Genomic DNA, 18,146 nt, shown 5'->3' with positions numbered 1-18,146 from the left:
GCTCACCCAGATGTATGAAGTCTGCAAAGCTCACTGTCCAAAGTGACTGTTTCTTAGTAAGTGGTACTTATCCACATTTGTGGTGTGTATATAGTACTCTGAAGAAAAATCACTTTCTCTGTAAAATTCCCAGAAGGAACATTTTATTATGGACAGCTTTCTCTGGATGTATATCCAGAGAGATTAATGCCTAGAGTTGAAAGGCATTTAGTATACACTGAAAAGTTGGCTTTCCCTCAGTTTTTCCAGATGTATTGTCTCCTCTGTATACTGGGAACACACGCAACTGCATAAACTACAGATGCAGCCATGGAGCTGTACGAACTTTTGAGCCTTATGAAAAGCATCGTTGAGCGTTGGTATCAGACACCGCTTCATGATGTCAGCTGAACTGTGATTGTGTTATGCTAATCGTAATATAGCATCCAAATGGAGTGACACCCTTCTTAAGAAGAGGCTGTTAAGTTTTACGAGACAGGTTAACTGATTACCTTAACCTCTGTCAAGTTCTGTGCGGAAGACTTTTCTGTGCAAGATGAATGCGTATCTCCCTGCTCTGAGGTGTTGACGGTGTACTGCTGCTTATGACAAATCCAAGAGAAGCAGCTTTGTAAAATGGCTCAAACCAGCTTGCTGCAGGGAAAGCCGTTTTACTGTAGGGAGTGGGTTTTCCACAAGCTTCAGCACTGCCTCCAGGAGAAAGCTAACTGCAGCAGTAGTGCTGCCAACAAACCGTCTCTTGTAGCGAATTCTGGGAATAATACCAGTGTTGTCTCTGGGAAAGGAGCTGCCTGGGGTGTATTGTTGGTAGGAGGGCCCGGCAGTGGGAAGACAGCCCTCTGTACTGAGTTACTGTGGCCAAGCTCACCTGCAAACCTACAAAGAGGCTTACATCGTCAAGCTCTGGCCTTCCATTTCTGCAGGGCCCAAGACTCTGACACGCTGTGTGTTGGAGGGTTTATTAGAGGTTTAGTTACACAAATCTGCCGCAGTGGACTGATCCAGGGGTATGAGGACAAACTAAGAGATCCTGCTATTCAAACTCTCTTGCAACCCGGAGAATGTGAGAGGAACCCCGCTGAAGCATTTAAAAGGTAAAAACAACTTTTAAAAAAAACCCTATCAAATATAAAACCCAAATAATAAAAAAAATGCTGGCTTCTGTTTAGGTCTTCCTTCCAAAGAGTCTACAATGCAGACAGTTCAAAACATGTTTGTCTCACAGCTTGTTATCTCTGTCAGAGCTTGCAGACCTACTGTGGAAAAATCTAAGTTTGTCCGTATTGCTGGCATAAATGTTATTTTTTAAACAAAATTTATTATTAATAGTGAATTTATTTGCATTTGTGTGTTAATACTAGCAGTTGTAACTGGTGTTTTGGAAAGACTTTAAAGTGATTGACTTCAGAGTGGAAGGTATGTGGTCAGCCTTCACATGTCATAAAGGTAGGGCAGTTGTCCTTCATAGACCTGAAACAGACCTTACAAGACCCTTGCAAAAGCTTCCAATACCATGCTCTGTCTGGAAACTGGACTTAATTTTTTTTTTTTTTTATCTGAAACTGGACTAATGGATCTCTGGGTCTCATCCAGCACATCAGTTTTATGTTTGTCTAAAAATATGTGCTAGGAAAATGTCAATTAACTCCTTAAGTTACTTCTCGCAATATGCACAGATTATGTCAGATCTTTATGGCTACTTATAAAATATGTACTCCAAAGTATTGAGTGGATGAGAAATTTATAAAGAAGGCTCACCCTGCCCATTAGAAGGTTTGTCAGCTATGCTGAATAAAAATATTTGTTTGTTTACTTAGTGTTCCCTAACAAACCGGAGTCTCTTCAGTATGTCACTGGGAATTTTGTTTCTGTAAGGATACTAATGTGTGCAAGCGTTTCTGTAGATCACCTAGAAGAATGTGCTATCCTGAGCACAGCCTTCACAAGCATGCGTCTGTTAGTCTTAATTCCTTTGGGTCACAGTGAAGGAAAAATCAGAAAGGATGAGGCTTGTCGCTAGCAACAGAGCTTTGGTTGACTTTGTTGCTAGTATAAAACTTTCCTGGTATATTAGTTCTTTAGCGTTGTGTGGTGACATAACTTTTTGTGGTACTTAAGGGTTTATTGGACGATGTCTGCGGGATTTAAAAAAAAAAAAATCCTATTCCTTTTTTCTTCCACTGACTACTAAGGCTGAGTAAACAAGTGCTGAGGTTGAACTATAGTGCTTGCTTATATTGTCATGGTGGTGTAAAAGAGCCTTCCAGTTCTGATGGCTGTTAATGTCCTTGCCCGCTGAATAAACAGGATGCATGTCTACATTGTTCTCAGTGTAGTGTCTTAAAACAAATAGTCTAAACCAAGACTAATTCTGGATTTTTTTTTGTTTGTTGCTAAGTGAAGATGCAAATTCTAGCAGCTGTTAAGGTCCTAATTTCAGAAGTATTAAGCCTTCTCAATTTCTAATGACTAAAAACCTGGTGAAATTAAGTGTCTATAAATGGAATAGCGGACTGGCCATCTAGCTCTAGGCAGTCTTTTAAAATCATGGAAGTGGATTAATCTGGTGAGTAAGAGCCCATTTATGCTTAAAAGTCTATTACAAGGAAATCTTACTAATTTAGTACAGGCAAGTTCTCTCAAGAGCTGGAATTCCTCTGGTCTAAACATGATTGCTGTACTCCAAAGAACAGGAGTTAGGTAGATGTCTTTAGACAAAAATGCAATATAGAAATACAAAAGATACTTGAGAGTCAGACTCAGCTTTTTAGGTGAGACTGCTTTTTATGAACACAGGGTTTAATGGTGGGCTGTTTGAGTATTTAGGTCAATATACAGGCTTCTTGGTTTTGTACTGGAAAAATAAAATATGACACAACATCTGGTACTAGTCTTTCCCTTCTCAAGCTTTGCAGCAGTGATTGTGAAGTCGTATTATGCTAAAAATACTTATGTTGTACTACCACAGCTTCAGTTAGGAGACTTTTTTTTCTTTTAGCCCTTCATGTATTCCCTTGCTGCCCACCTACCCTGATCTCCTGCTGTCAAAAGCAGCTGTGGTAGCTAGTCTTCATTCTCATATTTCAGATTTAGGGCAGATGAGGTGTTAGAGACAAGATGCTGTACTGGGAATGTAAGTTTTCAGCACTGTGGCAGGGGACCAGGAGATGGCTGTTGACAGCGGTACCGCGAGCTTGTTCTGCTGCGTGTATCATACAATCACTGCCTACAACCAAGAGGAACTTGGCAACCCCTTCCCTACCATCAAATACCTCAATCACTTGTTAATTGAACTTTTGTCAGTATATAAAGCATGCAGGAAATGTTTAACAAAAACATAAGTTAGTATTCTTCATGCTTTCTAAGACTTATCACGGAGCACTTCAGTATTATGGTCTGATGTGTTTGTATATGCTTTCTGTTAAGTGAAAGTTATTGTAATGTGAAATGAGTTGTAGGAAAACTTAAGTCAGCTGATTTGCATTGTGTAAAGGCACTGAAACAGCATAAAGCTCTCTTCTCAGTGCTCCATTGATTTTTACCTTATTTTAATTTTCTTTATTCAGTAGAAGAAGGGAAAGATCTTGAAAGACATTGTCAAATTTTTGCTTTACTTTGCACGGCTGCTGCAGACCCAGCTATGTATTCATGGCCTAAAATGGAAAGACTTCTCTTCTGAAGTGCTAAACAAGATTACACCATTCTATTTTTGTGCTAATTGTCCTAGAAATAATAAGAAGGAAAAACTTTCTAATGCCTTGTCATGTGCCAGTTTATAAACAATGTAAAGTTCACTGGTTAAAATAGTGAATCTTTTTCTGAAGAACATTTTTTAAGTAGGTTTTCAGGAACCCTGACGGTTAGAGTGATACATTTGCAAGTGATGACCCAGAGAGTTGGGACTTTTTCTCCTCCTATTTGAATGTCTTAACGTTAAAAGCTTCTCGTGTATTTATAATCTTAACGAGCCCTAAAAATTCTTTCAGGGCAGATCTTGCAGATTTGAAGAGCTGTAAGGGCTGATCTATACAAATGTATTTAACAAGCATTTGTTGCTGCACTGACAGCTGAGAGAAAGAATTGCTGCTTACAGCAACCGCTTCTGAGGCACTTTTCTTCTCACATGCAGTACTGGAGCAGAAAGCAGTCTTAAACGTAAGGGAGAATGCTGAAGCCTCACATTCAAGTTCTAGGTGAAAGTGAAGCAGAAAGTATAAGGGAAACTGCAAAGAGTGTTCCAGACTCCAAAAGTAAGAAGAGATGATGTGTTAAGCTGAAAGAATTTAATTGAAAAGGTCTATTAGGCCTTTATTTCCTATTTAAATAGAAAAGTCAAAATCTGAATAACTGAAATTTTGCAATATTATCACTAAGATTGTGGATGAGAGTTGGTTTTGGTTTTGCTGCAGCAAATTTATATTTCCAGTAATTGGTAGGAATACAGGTGACTGTCAGTTATCCAAGGCCATGAGGCCACAGAGGAACTCTGATATAAACCACGGATAATACTGAAATTTGTGCAAACTAGGCTGTAAAAAGACATTTACCTTTCTGATCCTGGCTTACGTTTTTCAGACAAAGGAGAGGACATTAAACACCTTCAAACAGTCAGGGAAGGTACGTAATTCCCACATGTTGTGCAACAACTAGGATTAGTGGCGGAAGGCAGAGCTTGGTTAATTCACAGCCTAGAAAGTGGACCGTACTAGAAATGTAGACCTAGTTTACCCTGCAGAGTTGATTTCTTTTGCAGCCGTTGCTCTGAGTTTGGAACATCCATTCTAATACAATTACTTTAATGTAAGATGGTCTGATCAAAGCGATTTACATTGGGGAAAAAATGAAGCTATGTATTCAGGTTTCCACTTATTTGCATTACTGAAATTGCATTCCCAGGCAAGTAGGTGTCCCTGATCAGTGAGAACCCAAGAAAAGAACAATTTAAAAAAAAAAAAGGAAAGAAAACCTCCTGAGCAGTTTTGTGATTGTATAAGAAGTTCATGGAAGTTTTCTCAAGCTGATGTTATATCATCTTTACCAAAAATGCATATAGCAGAAACTGTGCCCCAGAATTTAAGCATCCCTTTTTCAGAAAGGACACAGGATTTATTTCTTCTTCTGTGTACGCTGGTGCTAAATTCAGTGCCATGGTTCTTTTGCAAGTTCCCAGACAATCATAGGTTTTCTTCTATTTCTAACTCCTGGTTTCTGCTACTCATATTTGAAAAGGGAAACCCCAGAGAGTTAACTAAGCTGGACAGGTGACAAAAGACATCTGCACCAAAACTTTAAAATAATGTCAATAAAGAATTGTTGGATGTTGCAGTTTCTCCATACCCTAGTGCTCGGTGAAGCTGTACCAAGTATCTGTGGTATAGTTCCTATGCATCTGCATGCACAACGGATTTGCGTTGTACTGGAACGTGACCAATAATATTAAGTGGTATAAAAAGTAAAGTAGTTTTACAGTTCTTTAGAATATGCAAATGTCTGTAGACTTGATTGTAAGAAGTGTGAGAGGTCATACAAGGTTTTATACTCACTGCAAGTTTGAAGCAGGGGTTTATGTTGATTAAAATTGAAAGCCTTCTTGTATGAGTCATTTGTTTGGACAGCATTAAAGTACAACAAATCTTGTGCCAATAGCTGTTATCTGTGTAAAGTTACTTTTACCTGTTTGGAGGAGAACTCCAAAGGACTGAGCCTCTGGTGTTTTGTGTTTGGCAGTATGATGGAAATCTCGTAAGCAGCAGAATTCAGAGTAAAAAACCTAGGATTGTCAAGTAATGCTAACAAGCATTTCCTTCCCCCCCTTCCTTTGTATTGGCTTTCCATGCTACAATTTTTTTTTTTCTTCCCAGTTTCCCTCAAGAGTAGGGTATCATCAGCAAGTTGCAAATTGTAGGTGACAGAGAGCTTTTACCCTTATCTAAATGGTAAGGGGAAGCAAGTTTTATTTCAAGTTCTGGGTTGTTTGTCTGACAACGTATCAAAACACAGGTTTGTTCAGCAAATGTTCTTGTGACTGTTGTCTGGGGACTTCAAATCTGCAGTACTGAAATGCCATTTTTCTTGCCACTTATTTAGCGTAGATGAAGGAATGGGTTTAGAAATTGAGTTGTATGCGAGCACTGATAAAGTGTGAAGAAGCTGTTCTTTTTAGAACTCCTTGTACAATCTTTGAAGCCAGTAATATAATTAAAATTGTCATGGATTGTGTAGGCTTTACTGCACAATTAATTAGTGAGCTTTCACTGTTTCGGAGTCACTTATTCTTAATTGCAAAAACTTAAGTGTTTTTTGTAGTAAATGTGAGAAGTTGAAGGGCAGCTCCTCTTTAGTTCTTTCCTTTTCTTTCTCTTTAATGGCTGAGGCCAGAGATTAATTAGAGTATCCTGACTTCCATGGGTTTGGTCTTTTAATACTTTATCCTACAAACTTTTTAGTTTTCCTTGCTAGTGCATTCACCACAATACATGCTGCTTCTGCTCTTTGGAGCACTCAAGGTTCTGTGACCACTGTGAAAATAAGTGGTATTAATTTTGCTCTGGAGGGGGTGAGGTGTTAGCATGTGAAATTTGGGCTACTTTTCTTTTGCCTTTATATTTATTCTTTTAAAAAGAAACGTGTTTAGTAGAAGTCTGTTTTTACCATGAGCTTAAGAGGAATTTAAATAAAAGATAAACTGAGAGACAGCAAGTTGGAGACAGTTGTAGATGCTTGAGCTTGGGCTACTGGAAGCTCAAAAGCTGCTGGGATTTCTATCAATTTATTCCAGAAGACATTAATAATTCAGTATTAATCTTTTTGTAGAAAAGAAACACTTTGACTTTTCTCACCCAGGTCTCAAAGACTGTCTGGAAGTGGTTTACATCTTTTTCTCTATTCATCATCTTTCCTTTGGAAAGGGCTACTACACAGCCATGCACTCTGCTTCTGCAGCTCTAGTACAACCTTGGAAGCTTGTAGCTTTGCAACAGTTACAAGGAGGGTGGGAACACAGATCTTGTCAGACCCTAATTTCATAGACCTATAAATGGAAGAAACAAAGCCAAGGACTAACTGTATCCTGTTCCATGTGAAGAAAGATCTGAATGCATAATGAATTAATTTACAAGACCCTTTAAAGAAGAAAGTTGTTAAACTTCCAGTGTGTTTATTCATTTATCACCTGTAAAATTCAGATGTGCAAGTGACTGATTTCAGCTCTGGGAGGGTTGGAAGGGGACCCAGAAAACCAAGGCCATCTCCATCCTCAGGCAGAAGAAACCAAGTCTGTTTGAGAGATGCTTGCTTCATCTGCTCCTACACTTCGCAATTCTTACGGAAATTTTTTCTGGTATGTCTAACCTGAGGTTGTTTTTTCTTTCTACAGTCTAAGCTTGTTACTACTTACAGTGTTCTTCCAGAGGCACGGAGAATAGATTCTCTCCTTTTTGGGGACAGCCTTTTATGTATTTGAATGCTGCTTTATTCTCTTTCCTCTCACCTTTAAACTTGTGCTGGTTTTGGCTGGGATAGAGTTAATTTTCTTCATTGTAGCTAGTGTGGGGCTCTGTTTTGGATTTGTGCTGAAAACTGTTGATAATATAGAGATGTTTTTGTTACTGGTGAGCAGTGCTTACACAGAGTCAAGGCCTTTTCTGCTCCTCACCCCACCGGCGAGTAGGCTGGCGGTGCACAAGAAGTTGGGAGGGGACACAGCCAGGACAGCTGACCCCAACTGACCAAAGGGTTATTCCATCCCATATGATGGCATGCCCAGCATATAAAGCTGGTGGAAGAAGAAGGAAGCGGGAGGGATGTTGTTAGTCTTTCCTCAGAGGTCACACTTAAGAATGCAACATTAAAAAATCCCTTAGCTAAATAAATTTTTCTGTATCTAAAGGGAATTTTTCTTAGCAACAGTTTAGATGTGTAAATATGCAACATTCTACTTCTGTACTTTCCCAGAATTTTCTCCATTCCTACATCTTTTGCTTATGCTTGACTAGAATACTGAAGCTACTTGGATCCTAGCCCAAAGGAGCTTGATCTGGTACAAGATCAAATTCTCCTTTTAGTAGGAGCCATAATTGTTTCCAGTTAAAAGCAAGTTGTTTTGTGTTGGATACCTTTTCGTAGACTTTCTGTGGTGCATCGATGAGATGTTCAAGATCTTGGCACGTGCAGCATGCCAAATGAGATGCGCAAGCAGTGCTCTAGCAAGGGAGGTCCTCGGTGGTCTCTCCCATGTTGTCTTCTGCCTGTTTCTAGTCTTAGTTTGAGATTCCACAGAAGCTGGGTGTTGGAATGATAAGCTCTCAATTCTGTGTGATTTAAGGCTAGATTCATGAAACAATTTTAATATCTCTGCTTTTTGAAAAAACGAAGGACTAGCAAACATAGTCACGCCAAAACATGAGGAGCACTTGCCTCTCTTCATCACTGACAATACTATGTACTCAATCATAATGGCATAATTACACTTTTATTTTAGTATCTCATTTCTGGTGAAGAAGGTTTGTGTCAAAAATATTTACCTTCAACATCAAGTGGCTGAGGTACTTTTTAATTTAAAAAGTTTACTCCTATGGATTTCATCAGAAAAACTGGACAGTTTTATAGTCTTTAGCTCTGTAGTATATTGATCTTCACACTGTGGAGGCTTACACTTTGTGATTGTGTAGTGAGAGACATAAAATATTAAAAATAACAGACAGACTTCACGGCACAAAGCCTTTTATGACTTTTTATAGGAAGCAGCTATGTGTAAGCTGGTACCAGCAAGATCAAAAGATCTTTTGAGATTTATTGAAGGAAAAATGGTGAACAAGACAGTCCGTATGAAAGAAGTAAGGAACAGTACAAAAAAAAAATGTATCACGCTGAACCTTAATACTGTCTCCCATGTGGTGGTATGCTGTGAAGATGTGAACGATTGCAGTGTATTAAGGCTAAATATGTGGTAAAATGCTACTTGTCTTCAGTGTAGCTTACTAGTTACAACAGTTCAAGTAATTATGAATACAGTTTCTGTGCTGACTTTCACTTTTGTGTGGTACGAGTCTGTTAATTTATAAGTATTTACGTATTTGTCAAGTATATTATAGAGACTTCTATTGAACACAACATTTGTCTACATTTTAATTATTCAGTAACATGATGTATTTTATAGTCAAAAATGATAGAGGTGGAACAGTGGCTGAAAGTCATACCAATTCATGGGTGAGATGAACTATTTTGGTAAGAGCAAGCACAAGAGGTTAAAAAGAATCTGCCCACTCAGCTTGTATTTCCACCTCAGTGAAAGTGAAGTTGCAGAAGATAAATTGGTATTTCATAAACTCGCTCTTGTGAGAGCATCTTGATGCTGATGGAGCTTCTGATTCCCAGTATGTGCATGTAATGTGTAACTGATGCTTTGGACATTTAACTGATGCTAGATTTTGTAGAAAACACTGTGTTCTGGCGCTCTCTAGACTATAAGAAAGTTGAGCGTTGCCTGAAGCTTAAGTACTTTGTGGCATGTTTCTCTTTAGGCTTTTCCCTTAAAGCTGTGGAGTTAACGGGTCACATAGCAACAGTTAGTGTTTCAGCAGGAGCAAGTTGTATGTTCTTCTTTCATTGTATGGAAGCACTGCACACAGACTGAACAGAATACCATTTAAGGTTTTAACCTTTTCAGTTTAAATTACCATAAGAAAGTTTCCCTAAGGCATTTTCATAATGACAACTTACATAGACCTTTTTGTCTTCTACTTCTATAGGCATTAACATTTTGCCTTTAATCTATGTGGCTTAGTCTTAAACCTTACAGGTTTTCCTATAAGCTGTTTAGTTAGATGGACCTTCATAGCAGTTCTCACTTGTTAATTATTTCCCTTCCCTCCAGTTTTCTATGCACATGTTCGTAGCTTGTGCAAGGGTTTAAGTTTCTCTTTTTTTCTTCCTTTTTAATGAAAAAATGAAAAGGATTTGGCAGATTGGGAAGTAGAAAGGACTTAGTGTGTCTAATATACTGGGAAAAGATAGTATTGAAAAAACGCCTCCTGACAGTGTTAGTGAAGCAATGCATTGAAGAAGTTTCAGTTTCTCCTGTGTGGTGATGTGTACAATACACTGGGAATGGTGAGAAATCTTCTGTCTTTGTCTAGGAGCAGGAATGTTTTGAATAGTTAATGCAGAAACACTTCATGATTGAAGAATCACTGCTCAAAAAGAAATAATTAAGAAAAAGAAAAAAGGCAAGTGTGATTGTAAAAAAAAAAAAAAAAAAAAATTTAAGAATATAATTGTGTTGAAATAAGGGTTGAGTTGTTCAAAGGTATTGCGGAGGAGGTCCTGCAATGAATGTAGGTGGGTAGGTTTCTGGTACACTTGATGACATCAAAATGTGATGGGATAGCATGAAAGAAAAACTGAAAATGAGATCAAGAAAAGAAGGCAGGTGGAGAAATTTACATACCTGATGGAGTGAAAGGGGCAAAACAATTGCAGTTAGTCCTCTCTGTTGCATGTTTGCAGATAACCTTTGCACAAAGCAAGGACCAAAAAGTCTTTTGTCAAAGATCAAACTTCTTGGTTCAGTTTTTGGATGCTGTTGTTTAAATTGACAGGAGTGGGAGGAAGAATGGGAATAAAGGATCATACATGAGTGGAATTACAGTCTGCGGCCCATCAACAATGTCGTCCTGGGTTTTTTTTGTCATGTACCAATAAGAATTGGTAATACTGGTGCATGTGTGAAGAAGGGGACATGAGCATCTGGCTGCACAGATGCAAGTTTGTGTGCTAAAGATCTGTGATATCTTAGTAGATGAATGAGATTAAGAGGAAGGGGGCATGGCAGCATCTTATTTAAAGTTATTTGAAGAACCATGGAGTTGCCCTGGAAGAAACAAAAAACTGTTCAGGAGCTGTAGGTTGGTTAAGGAAAATGCCAGCAGTATAGAGATGACAGTAATGGGCAGGTATGCATAAACCTCAGGAGGAAAAACTGTTAAGAATGGGATGGCAACATGATTTCCATCTTAAAGCAGTTAATTAACAAATCTTGGTTTAATTACATTAGCTCTCCTGCAGTCATGGTGAGTGTGGTAAAATCACGAAGTTGTCCATCCTTTTTCTACGCTTTTATGAAGTAGAGTTCAACAGGACATTGGAAGAAAGCTCCGTTTGTAGGTAAAGTGCAGCTGATCTGTGGCAAGAGAAATGGTGTCCTATATGATTGTAAATTACTCTAAATTAGCAAAGGACTATCAACTCTGCCTTCTCTACCAGGTGGAAACTTAAGTAGTCAACAACACAAAGTTTAAGAAGGAAGGATGTTAGGAACTTTTCTGTTACGTTGCCTCGCTGTTGCACTGGCGTATGTGATGGCAGTGGTACCGACACGCATTAGTTTTGACTAGACTAGAAACACTTTGGTAAACTTTCCAAACTTAGAGCATTTCATTGACAGTTGTATGCATCAGTTTAGTTTCAGTTGCTTTATTTTGTGTTGGAGAATGTTTGTAGTTCCTTTGCTTCAGCTTCATTCCACTTATTTTCTCTGAAAAAATGAAGAAAAAAGATATTCCCCCATCCACCTCTGTGATTTGTAGCAGGTACTGCATGTTCACGTTAAGTTTGATTTTCATGATTTCAGGTATACTTTTTTCCCTTAGTACCTCCTTCTATTTTAAGTTAATGATAAAGTTGCCATCCATAATAAACATTTTGTGTATGATTTTTTTTTGGGGGGGGGGGAAGAGGAGAATGTAGTTTGTCACTTGTTCTATTGTAGTTAAGGCTAAAAATAGATCTTACTAAATATAAAGCTATAGAATCAATTCCAAAGCTAAATGCTTTGGAACGTCACTGCTGCAAGAGAATAGAATCAGGTTCCCATGGTGCTAACCTAACGATGTTTTTTTTAAAGTAAATTACAGAGAAGATATAGAGAGGTTCAATAGGGGCTTTACAGTCAAATTAAGAGAAACTGTATCTGCTTGGGTTTGGGGGGCCGGGGGGGAACAAACCACGAGCTAACTAATACGGACCCAGAGTGATGCATGAGGAACATATGCTTTGGATTCTACTTTGGGGAGTATGGGAGAATAATTCTGAATGGGACACATGAAAGCTGCTCCATCTGTTGCCTCTTCAACTAAGACAGTGCAGTTAAAGGTTAGGCTAGTCCCTCTTACTTGAGAAAATAAGATGGAAAAAGATATGTGGTAATGCAAACATAGAAGGAAAGCTGTCTTAAGTGCTTGACTAGTAAGGTGAAATCTTAACAGCTTTTCATCTGGTATTTGTGCAGAGGATTTTCTGAAAATGAGGTTGGACAGTATAATCCTGCAATCAGCGCAACCCACACTTCAACTGTTGAACTATGGTGATCTGCAAGAAGTGAGAAAGGCAGGTATAGAGCAACTTGAGTAGGGAATGATCAAGATTTCAAAATGTATATTGTTGTTTATCTTGGTTCCTCCACGTAGGCAATTCAAGAACCCTCTGTTATGAAGAAACAGCTTACTGCTGAAATATGTGCTGCAGTACCCCTTCTCTTCTTTGTGCTTCCCAATCAGTAGCATATCTTTTTTTTCTTTTGGAATCAAATGCATAGGGAAAAGTCTAATTTGGGTATTGTCAGACTGAACTGCAGTAATAACAGTGACTATTTTTGTATCATGTACGTTGTGCTATTGTGTTTTGTTACGTGGTCATGGAAGAATAGAACGTAGGGCTGGCTGGACAGTAGAATATGGCTTGACAAAAGCCATGCAATTGAATGTATTCAGTGCACTTTTCTACTTGTCTCATCTGGGGTTTTCTTTGTTTCTTTTGTGGCTAGCATTTCTCTCATGTCGACAAATACAATCGTATACATGGAAAGCTCTATCTGTGTCTTCAGTTGTGATTATGCTCTGCATAAATCGAGACAGAAGAAGGAAATGGATTTTACCTATCTCCAAAACACAGAATAATCCCAACAACTTCACATGTCTGTGAAGCCACAAGAATTTTGATTCAGTTGTATACTAATGAGCTCAGATAAACTTCTGTGAGCAGTGTTAACAAATAAATATTTAATTTTTATATGGCTAAGGAACTAGGTAGTTAATAAGGAAAGCTGGAAAGGCTATATATTTCACTTTGCTTTACTTTTGGTTTTAGAAATGGTTTAAAACTAACTTTGTAATTTTAATACATTCTGTTGCATATATAAACTTGCTGGTTTTCTTACTGTGGTACCCCACTCCTACATGTTGCATTTCAACCACAGACTTCTGAATATTTACAAAGTAAGTTATTAGCCTGACTTTACAGGTATGGAAAATAAAAGGTGCAGTATAGGTAATTCTCTCATTTCAACTAATAATAGTTTTCAGTGAGTCTGATTTGATGCTTTCATCTCATGCATTTGATGTAGAGTGTACTTTCTTTGACACCCTCTAACATTTTCTGTTTTAAGACACATTGAATTGTGGAACCAAACAATGATAATTTAATTGATGCTTAATACAAAGAAAAGCGGTGATTTTTGACCCTAATAAAAGAGAGCTTTTAAAAAACACCTGGTGGATGACAAATCCAGGAGTAAATATAAATAGCAGCAACTTAGACGACAGCTTAAACTGGGGGTGGAGGAGGAGAGGAAATAGAGTTATTCATATAGGGTCATGGGATGGACAAAGAGGAATATAAGTGAGGTGGTTAATCAAATGCCTTAGGTGTCTTTATACTAATGGAAAAAAGTATGTTGTAAACAAGCAGAACTGGAAATATTAGTACACAGTCAAGGTTGATTTAAATGCTCTAAACGTTCTGTCAGGATAACTTGTATAACTGGTATGTTAAAAAAAGAAAGTAGCTCCTCTAGGAGTTGCTGTGTATATCATATGCTTGCTTGTAGTTCTAGAATAAACTAAAGAAGTTAAAGCCACTAAAAAATCCGTGAATAAAAGATACACACTGCATGTGGTGATACAAGTTTTACATGTGTGATATCTACTTAAAGATTTGTTGGTAAAAGCGTTATCTTTTATGGACTGTGAATGAAACTACCTACTAACTAGTTTATTAGACCATCTTGTGTATCTAACAGTTAACCTGCTTTGCAGAGTATAGCAGTTGTCAGTAACTTGAGAGATTCCTACGCCTCTAAACCATGTCTTTCCTAAAATACAAATGTTTTACTCTGCCAAACCAGCAAGATCGAGTAAGCTCAGCTTCTTTAAGATATCAAATGGAATTATCCAGGGTGTAGAATTTGGATGTCTACATAGTTGAAAATTTTGAATAACAAAACAAAAAGGAGATGAACATCTACTGGGAAAGCGTGATATAAGCAGGAGTCTGTCAGTGACCATATTTCTAATGCCAAAGAGGAGAAAATAGCTAGTGGGAAGACATAATTTTGCTTCTATCAGATGGGAAAGAACCAGCTGAGAAAATGAAAGACAACTTTTGGAGATAATTTCATAGTCACTGTCTTAAATGCATGATGTTTAGAAGAGGAGGAGAAAGAAGGACAAACTAAAAGCAGTGGACTTGGAGATATTGGTGACCTCAGATAATTTGTGGGTAAGATTTCATGAAGACAAGTATAATGAAAGAACGGAACTAGCTGGAAAGAACTCTCAGGTCTCAAAGCAGTGTATTAAATGTCCAGTTTAGTGAAACTGAGCTCCTTTTCATTCGTGTGTTAAACACTAGGAGGAAGACTGCAGGCAAAAAAATAGTAGATCAACTACTGAATATGAAAGTAAAAGAGTAGTGTGAAAATGAGGGCAAAACTGAAAGGTGAAGGTGCATTGTTCATGTTTCTTGTAAGGTGCCTTTTGTTTGGTAATAAGAAATAATTCCATACATATATTAGCGGTGGGAAGACGGTATCCATCATGTATTGGTCTGCTATTCACTGGGGAGGAAAAAATCGTAGCACTGAGAAAGCTAAAATCTTCAATGCTTGTTTCTATTGTCCTTTCTTAAAGTCAGTTTGCAGTCAGCTAACATAATTAAAACTAGCAACAAAGAAGTAAGATTACAGAACAACATAGCCTGGACAAAAAAACCCAAGCCATAGAATAGGTGAGATGTTTTCAAACTGTTCAGCCTATGAGCTGTTACTGTTATCTTCAAAGGGCAGGTTATCTTTATCAGGATGGCTGAAAATTCAGACTTGAAAGAAAAAGACGTATATTTAGTGCCTTCCTTTAAAAAGGGACAAAAAGGTGTTGGGGAATTAGAAGTATGTCAGCTGAAATAAAAAATGTCAGAACAAATAATCAGACAAACTCTTTGCAAGCAGCTGGAAGAGAACAAAGAATTGAAAAACAGCTAACGTGGTATGACGTGGCTTGGTTTTGACAAATCTAATCTGATTTCTTTTTGTAAGGGACAAGAGTAATAGTACTTGTGGATAAGGGATAACCATGAATGTCGATTTTTGACTCCAGGAAGGCTTTGATGCTTACATGAGATTTGTGCAAACAATGTGCAAGGTAGAACTATATTTGGCTGCATGCAAAAAGAGTTGAGTAACTGTGCTTAGAGAGTAATTATCAGTGGCTCATTTTCATACTGACACAGCACTTCATGTTGGGTTTCATAGAGGTCTGTCCTGCGTCTGTCTCTTTTCAGTGTATTCCTTAATATTCTGGATGACTGGGTAGAGGGAAGTAGTCATAAATTTTCACAGAATCACTAAGGTTGGAAAGGACCTTCAAGATCATCAAGTCCAACCATTAATCCAGCGCCACCGTATCCCCTAAACCGTGTCTTGAAGCGCCACGTCCACACGTGTTTTTGAACACTTCCGGAGATGGTGATTCCACCACCTCCCTGGGTAGCCTGTTCCAATGGCTGACCACCTTCTCGGTGAAGAAGTTTTTCCTAATATCCAATCTAAACCTCCCCTGGCGCCACTTGAGGCCATTTCCTCTTGTCCTATCGCTGGTTACTTGGGAGAAGAGACCAACACCCACCTCGCCACAACCCCCTTTCAGGTAGTTGTAGAGAGCGATAAGGTCTCCCCTCAGCCTCCTCTTCTCCAGACTGAACAACCCCAGTTCCCTCAGCCGCTCCTCGTAAGACTTGTGCTCCAGACCCCTCACCAGCTTCATTGCCCTTCTCTGGACATGCTCCAGCACCTCAGTGTCCTTCTTGTAGTGAGGGGCCCAAAACTGAACACAGTGTTCAGGGTGTGGCCTCACCAGTGCCGAGTACAGGGGCACAATCACTTCCCTACTCCTGCTGGCCACACTATTCCTGATACAGGCCAGGCCACCTTGTAATGACTCTTCTTTATCCATGGGACACAAGCAATAGGGCAAGAACTACAAGGTTTAAATTGCAGCAATTCAGGTCAAGGTTAGACATGTGAGGGAAAGGGGAAAACTTCCCGGTTATAAGAACATTGAAGCACTGGAATAGATTGCTTGAGGAGACAAGAGTATTGATCACTGGAAGTCTTTAAGAATGGGTGGGTAAGTAGATTAGATGACCTCTTGATTGCTAAAAAATAGAACTGGGAGAGTTTGTGTAGAATAAATTACTATTTTATATTACGTGTTCAGGAAAACAATTTGCATTGCTTCCTGTACTCTCCTCTTTGCCTTTGGTAGAGATGCAGGTTTTTGTATGTCAGACTTGGAGTAATTTAAAACTTATTATATATGTTATCGATATGGCAAATATATTCCATTTAAAAAAGTAGAGAGTCAACCTGCTCATGGTAGCAGGTGTGAATGGTTTTCAGCTACAGTTGTCTGACCTTGGTAATAGTGGAGTTGTTTGCAAACTGTTCTAGGCAGTCCAACTATTACACCAAAATATTTGCTCTTAAGGTTTCTATTTTCTGAGATTTTGAGTAAATCCACCAGTAGATCTGCTGGCAATGCTTTATAGACAAAAACACCTCTGTATTTGTATGAGACAGTAGGAGGTCTCTAATCAATACACAGGGGTCCAAGCGTGCTCTGTTTACATGTGACCGATGGCGCTGGTCCCACGATAAACTCTGCCTTTGTCTGGCCTGATGCCCTGGAGCTGCCTTTTGTGCTTTCCTTGTGGGACTGCAAGTCTGCTTGACAATTACAGATACCATTCAGGTTGTTACAAGATGTTGCAAAACCAGGTGCTGAATTGCACAAGACTTGCCTGCTGATTCTAATTCACCGCTTCTGAAAAGATCAGACCCTGGATTTACATCCATATACTGTACCTAGAGCTTGCCCAATAGGTGATTCCCAGTTTGGTTTTTTTTTTCTTTCCAGTTTCTGCCTCTTCCTTCATGAGACTTAACTATAGTTGGGTGGAACTGTTAGAGCCAGTTTGTCTTTCTGCACGGCCTGTAAATAAATAATTTAGCATAATATAGATTATTGTTTCTAGTACAGTCCGTGAGCATGTGTAATTCCGGTACGCACTTTGTCAGAAAGCCATAATCGGTTGCAGTACAGTTTATCATGTTGAAAAATGACAGAATGGCTACCTCAATAACCTGGTCAAATCTGTCGGTGTGTACACAGGTGTGTACACATCCAGGTGCGTCACTTCTCTTTTGCCACGTTAGCCATACGTTTTATTTTGCAGCTTTTTAAGTGTAGAAGTGTTCTATGCTTGACAGCCCTTGTATTTCTCAAATATTTCCACTGTTAGTTAAGGGTCCTCTGTATGTGTTTTTCAGGATGTTTTTACCAGTATGAGCAGCTGGGCAGTAAGTAAGAAGCAAAGGCCTGTATTAATGCATGTACATAGCACCAGCAATTGGGGTGATATTAGACAGAAACCAGCTATTGGACTTGACCATTAGAATTTCCCTCTTAATCATTAGCCAGAATGCATTATGAGGCAGGTAAGTAAACTGTTTACTGTCAGTCATCCATAAGATATAAATGCCTTGTCATAGGATAAAGTAAAACTCGCTAATCTACAGGCAGTACTGCAAGTAATTTGTGAAGATGCTCTGGTTTCTCTTCCAGTGTGAATACAGCTGCTGAAAGTCGTCTTGGAAAGAGTGTAATATTTTATCAGCTGAGCAGCAGGAATTGTCAATTTTAGTAGAAGTGAAATGTACCTTTTCTTCTTTTATTGTGACCTATGCTCTCTATGCAGTTTGGAAAACAAAGGAGAAAAATTCAGCTATTGGTATACCTCTGTCTTCTAACAGTCTT

The 18,146-nt window shown here is 38.6% G+C and overlaps 1 protein-coding gene across 1 annotated transcript in view; it reads left to right on the top strand.

Annotated features, from left to right (window-relative positions):
- Positions 1-584: 584 nt before the first annotated feature.
- Positions 585-18,146, top strand: part of ANKRD50 (ankyrin repeat domain containing 50) — a gene marked incomplete at both ends in the record, with an annotated part of 37,244 nt that continues 19,682 nt past the window's right edge. The window contains 2 exon segments of the mRNA XM_081999389.1: positions 585-595; positions 597-1,094. Of these exon segments, the coding sequence (XP_081855515.1) occupies positions 585-595; positions 597-1,094 (509 nt within the window).

Source organism: Phaethon aethereus, assembly GCF_964289735.1.
Source record: "Phaethon aethereus genome assembly, chromosome: 4".
In the NCBI taxonomy this organism is placed as follows: Eukaryota; Metazoa; Chordata; class Aves; order Phaethontiformes; family Phaethontidae; genus Phaethon; species Phaethon aethereus.
The sequence above is the reverse complement of the archived record's forward strand: the minus strand, read 5'-3'. Positions and strand labels throughout refer to the sequence as shown.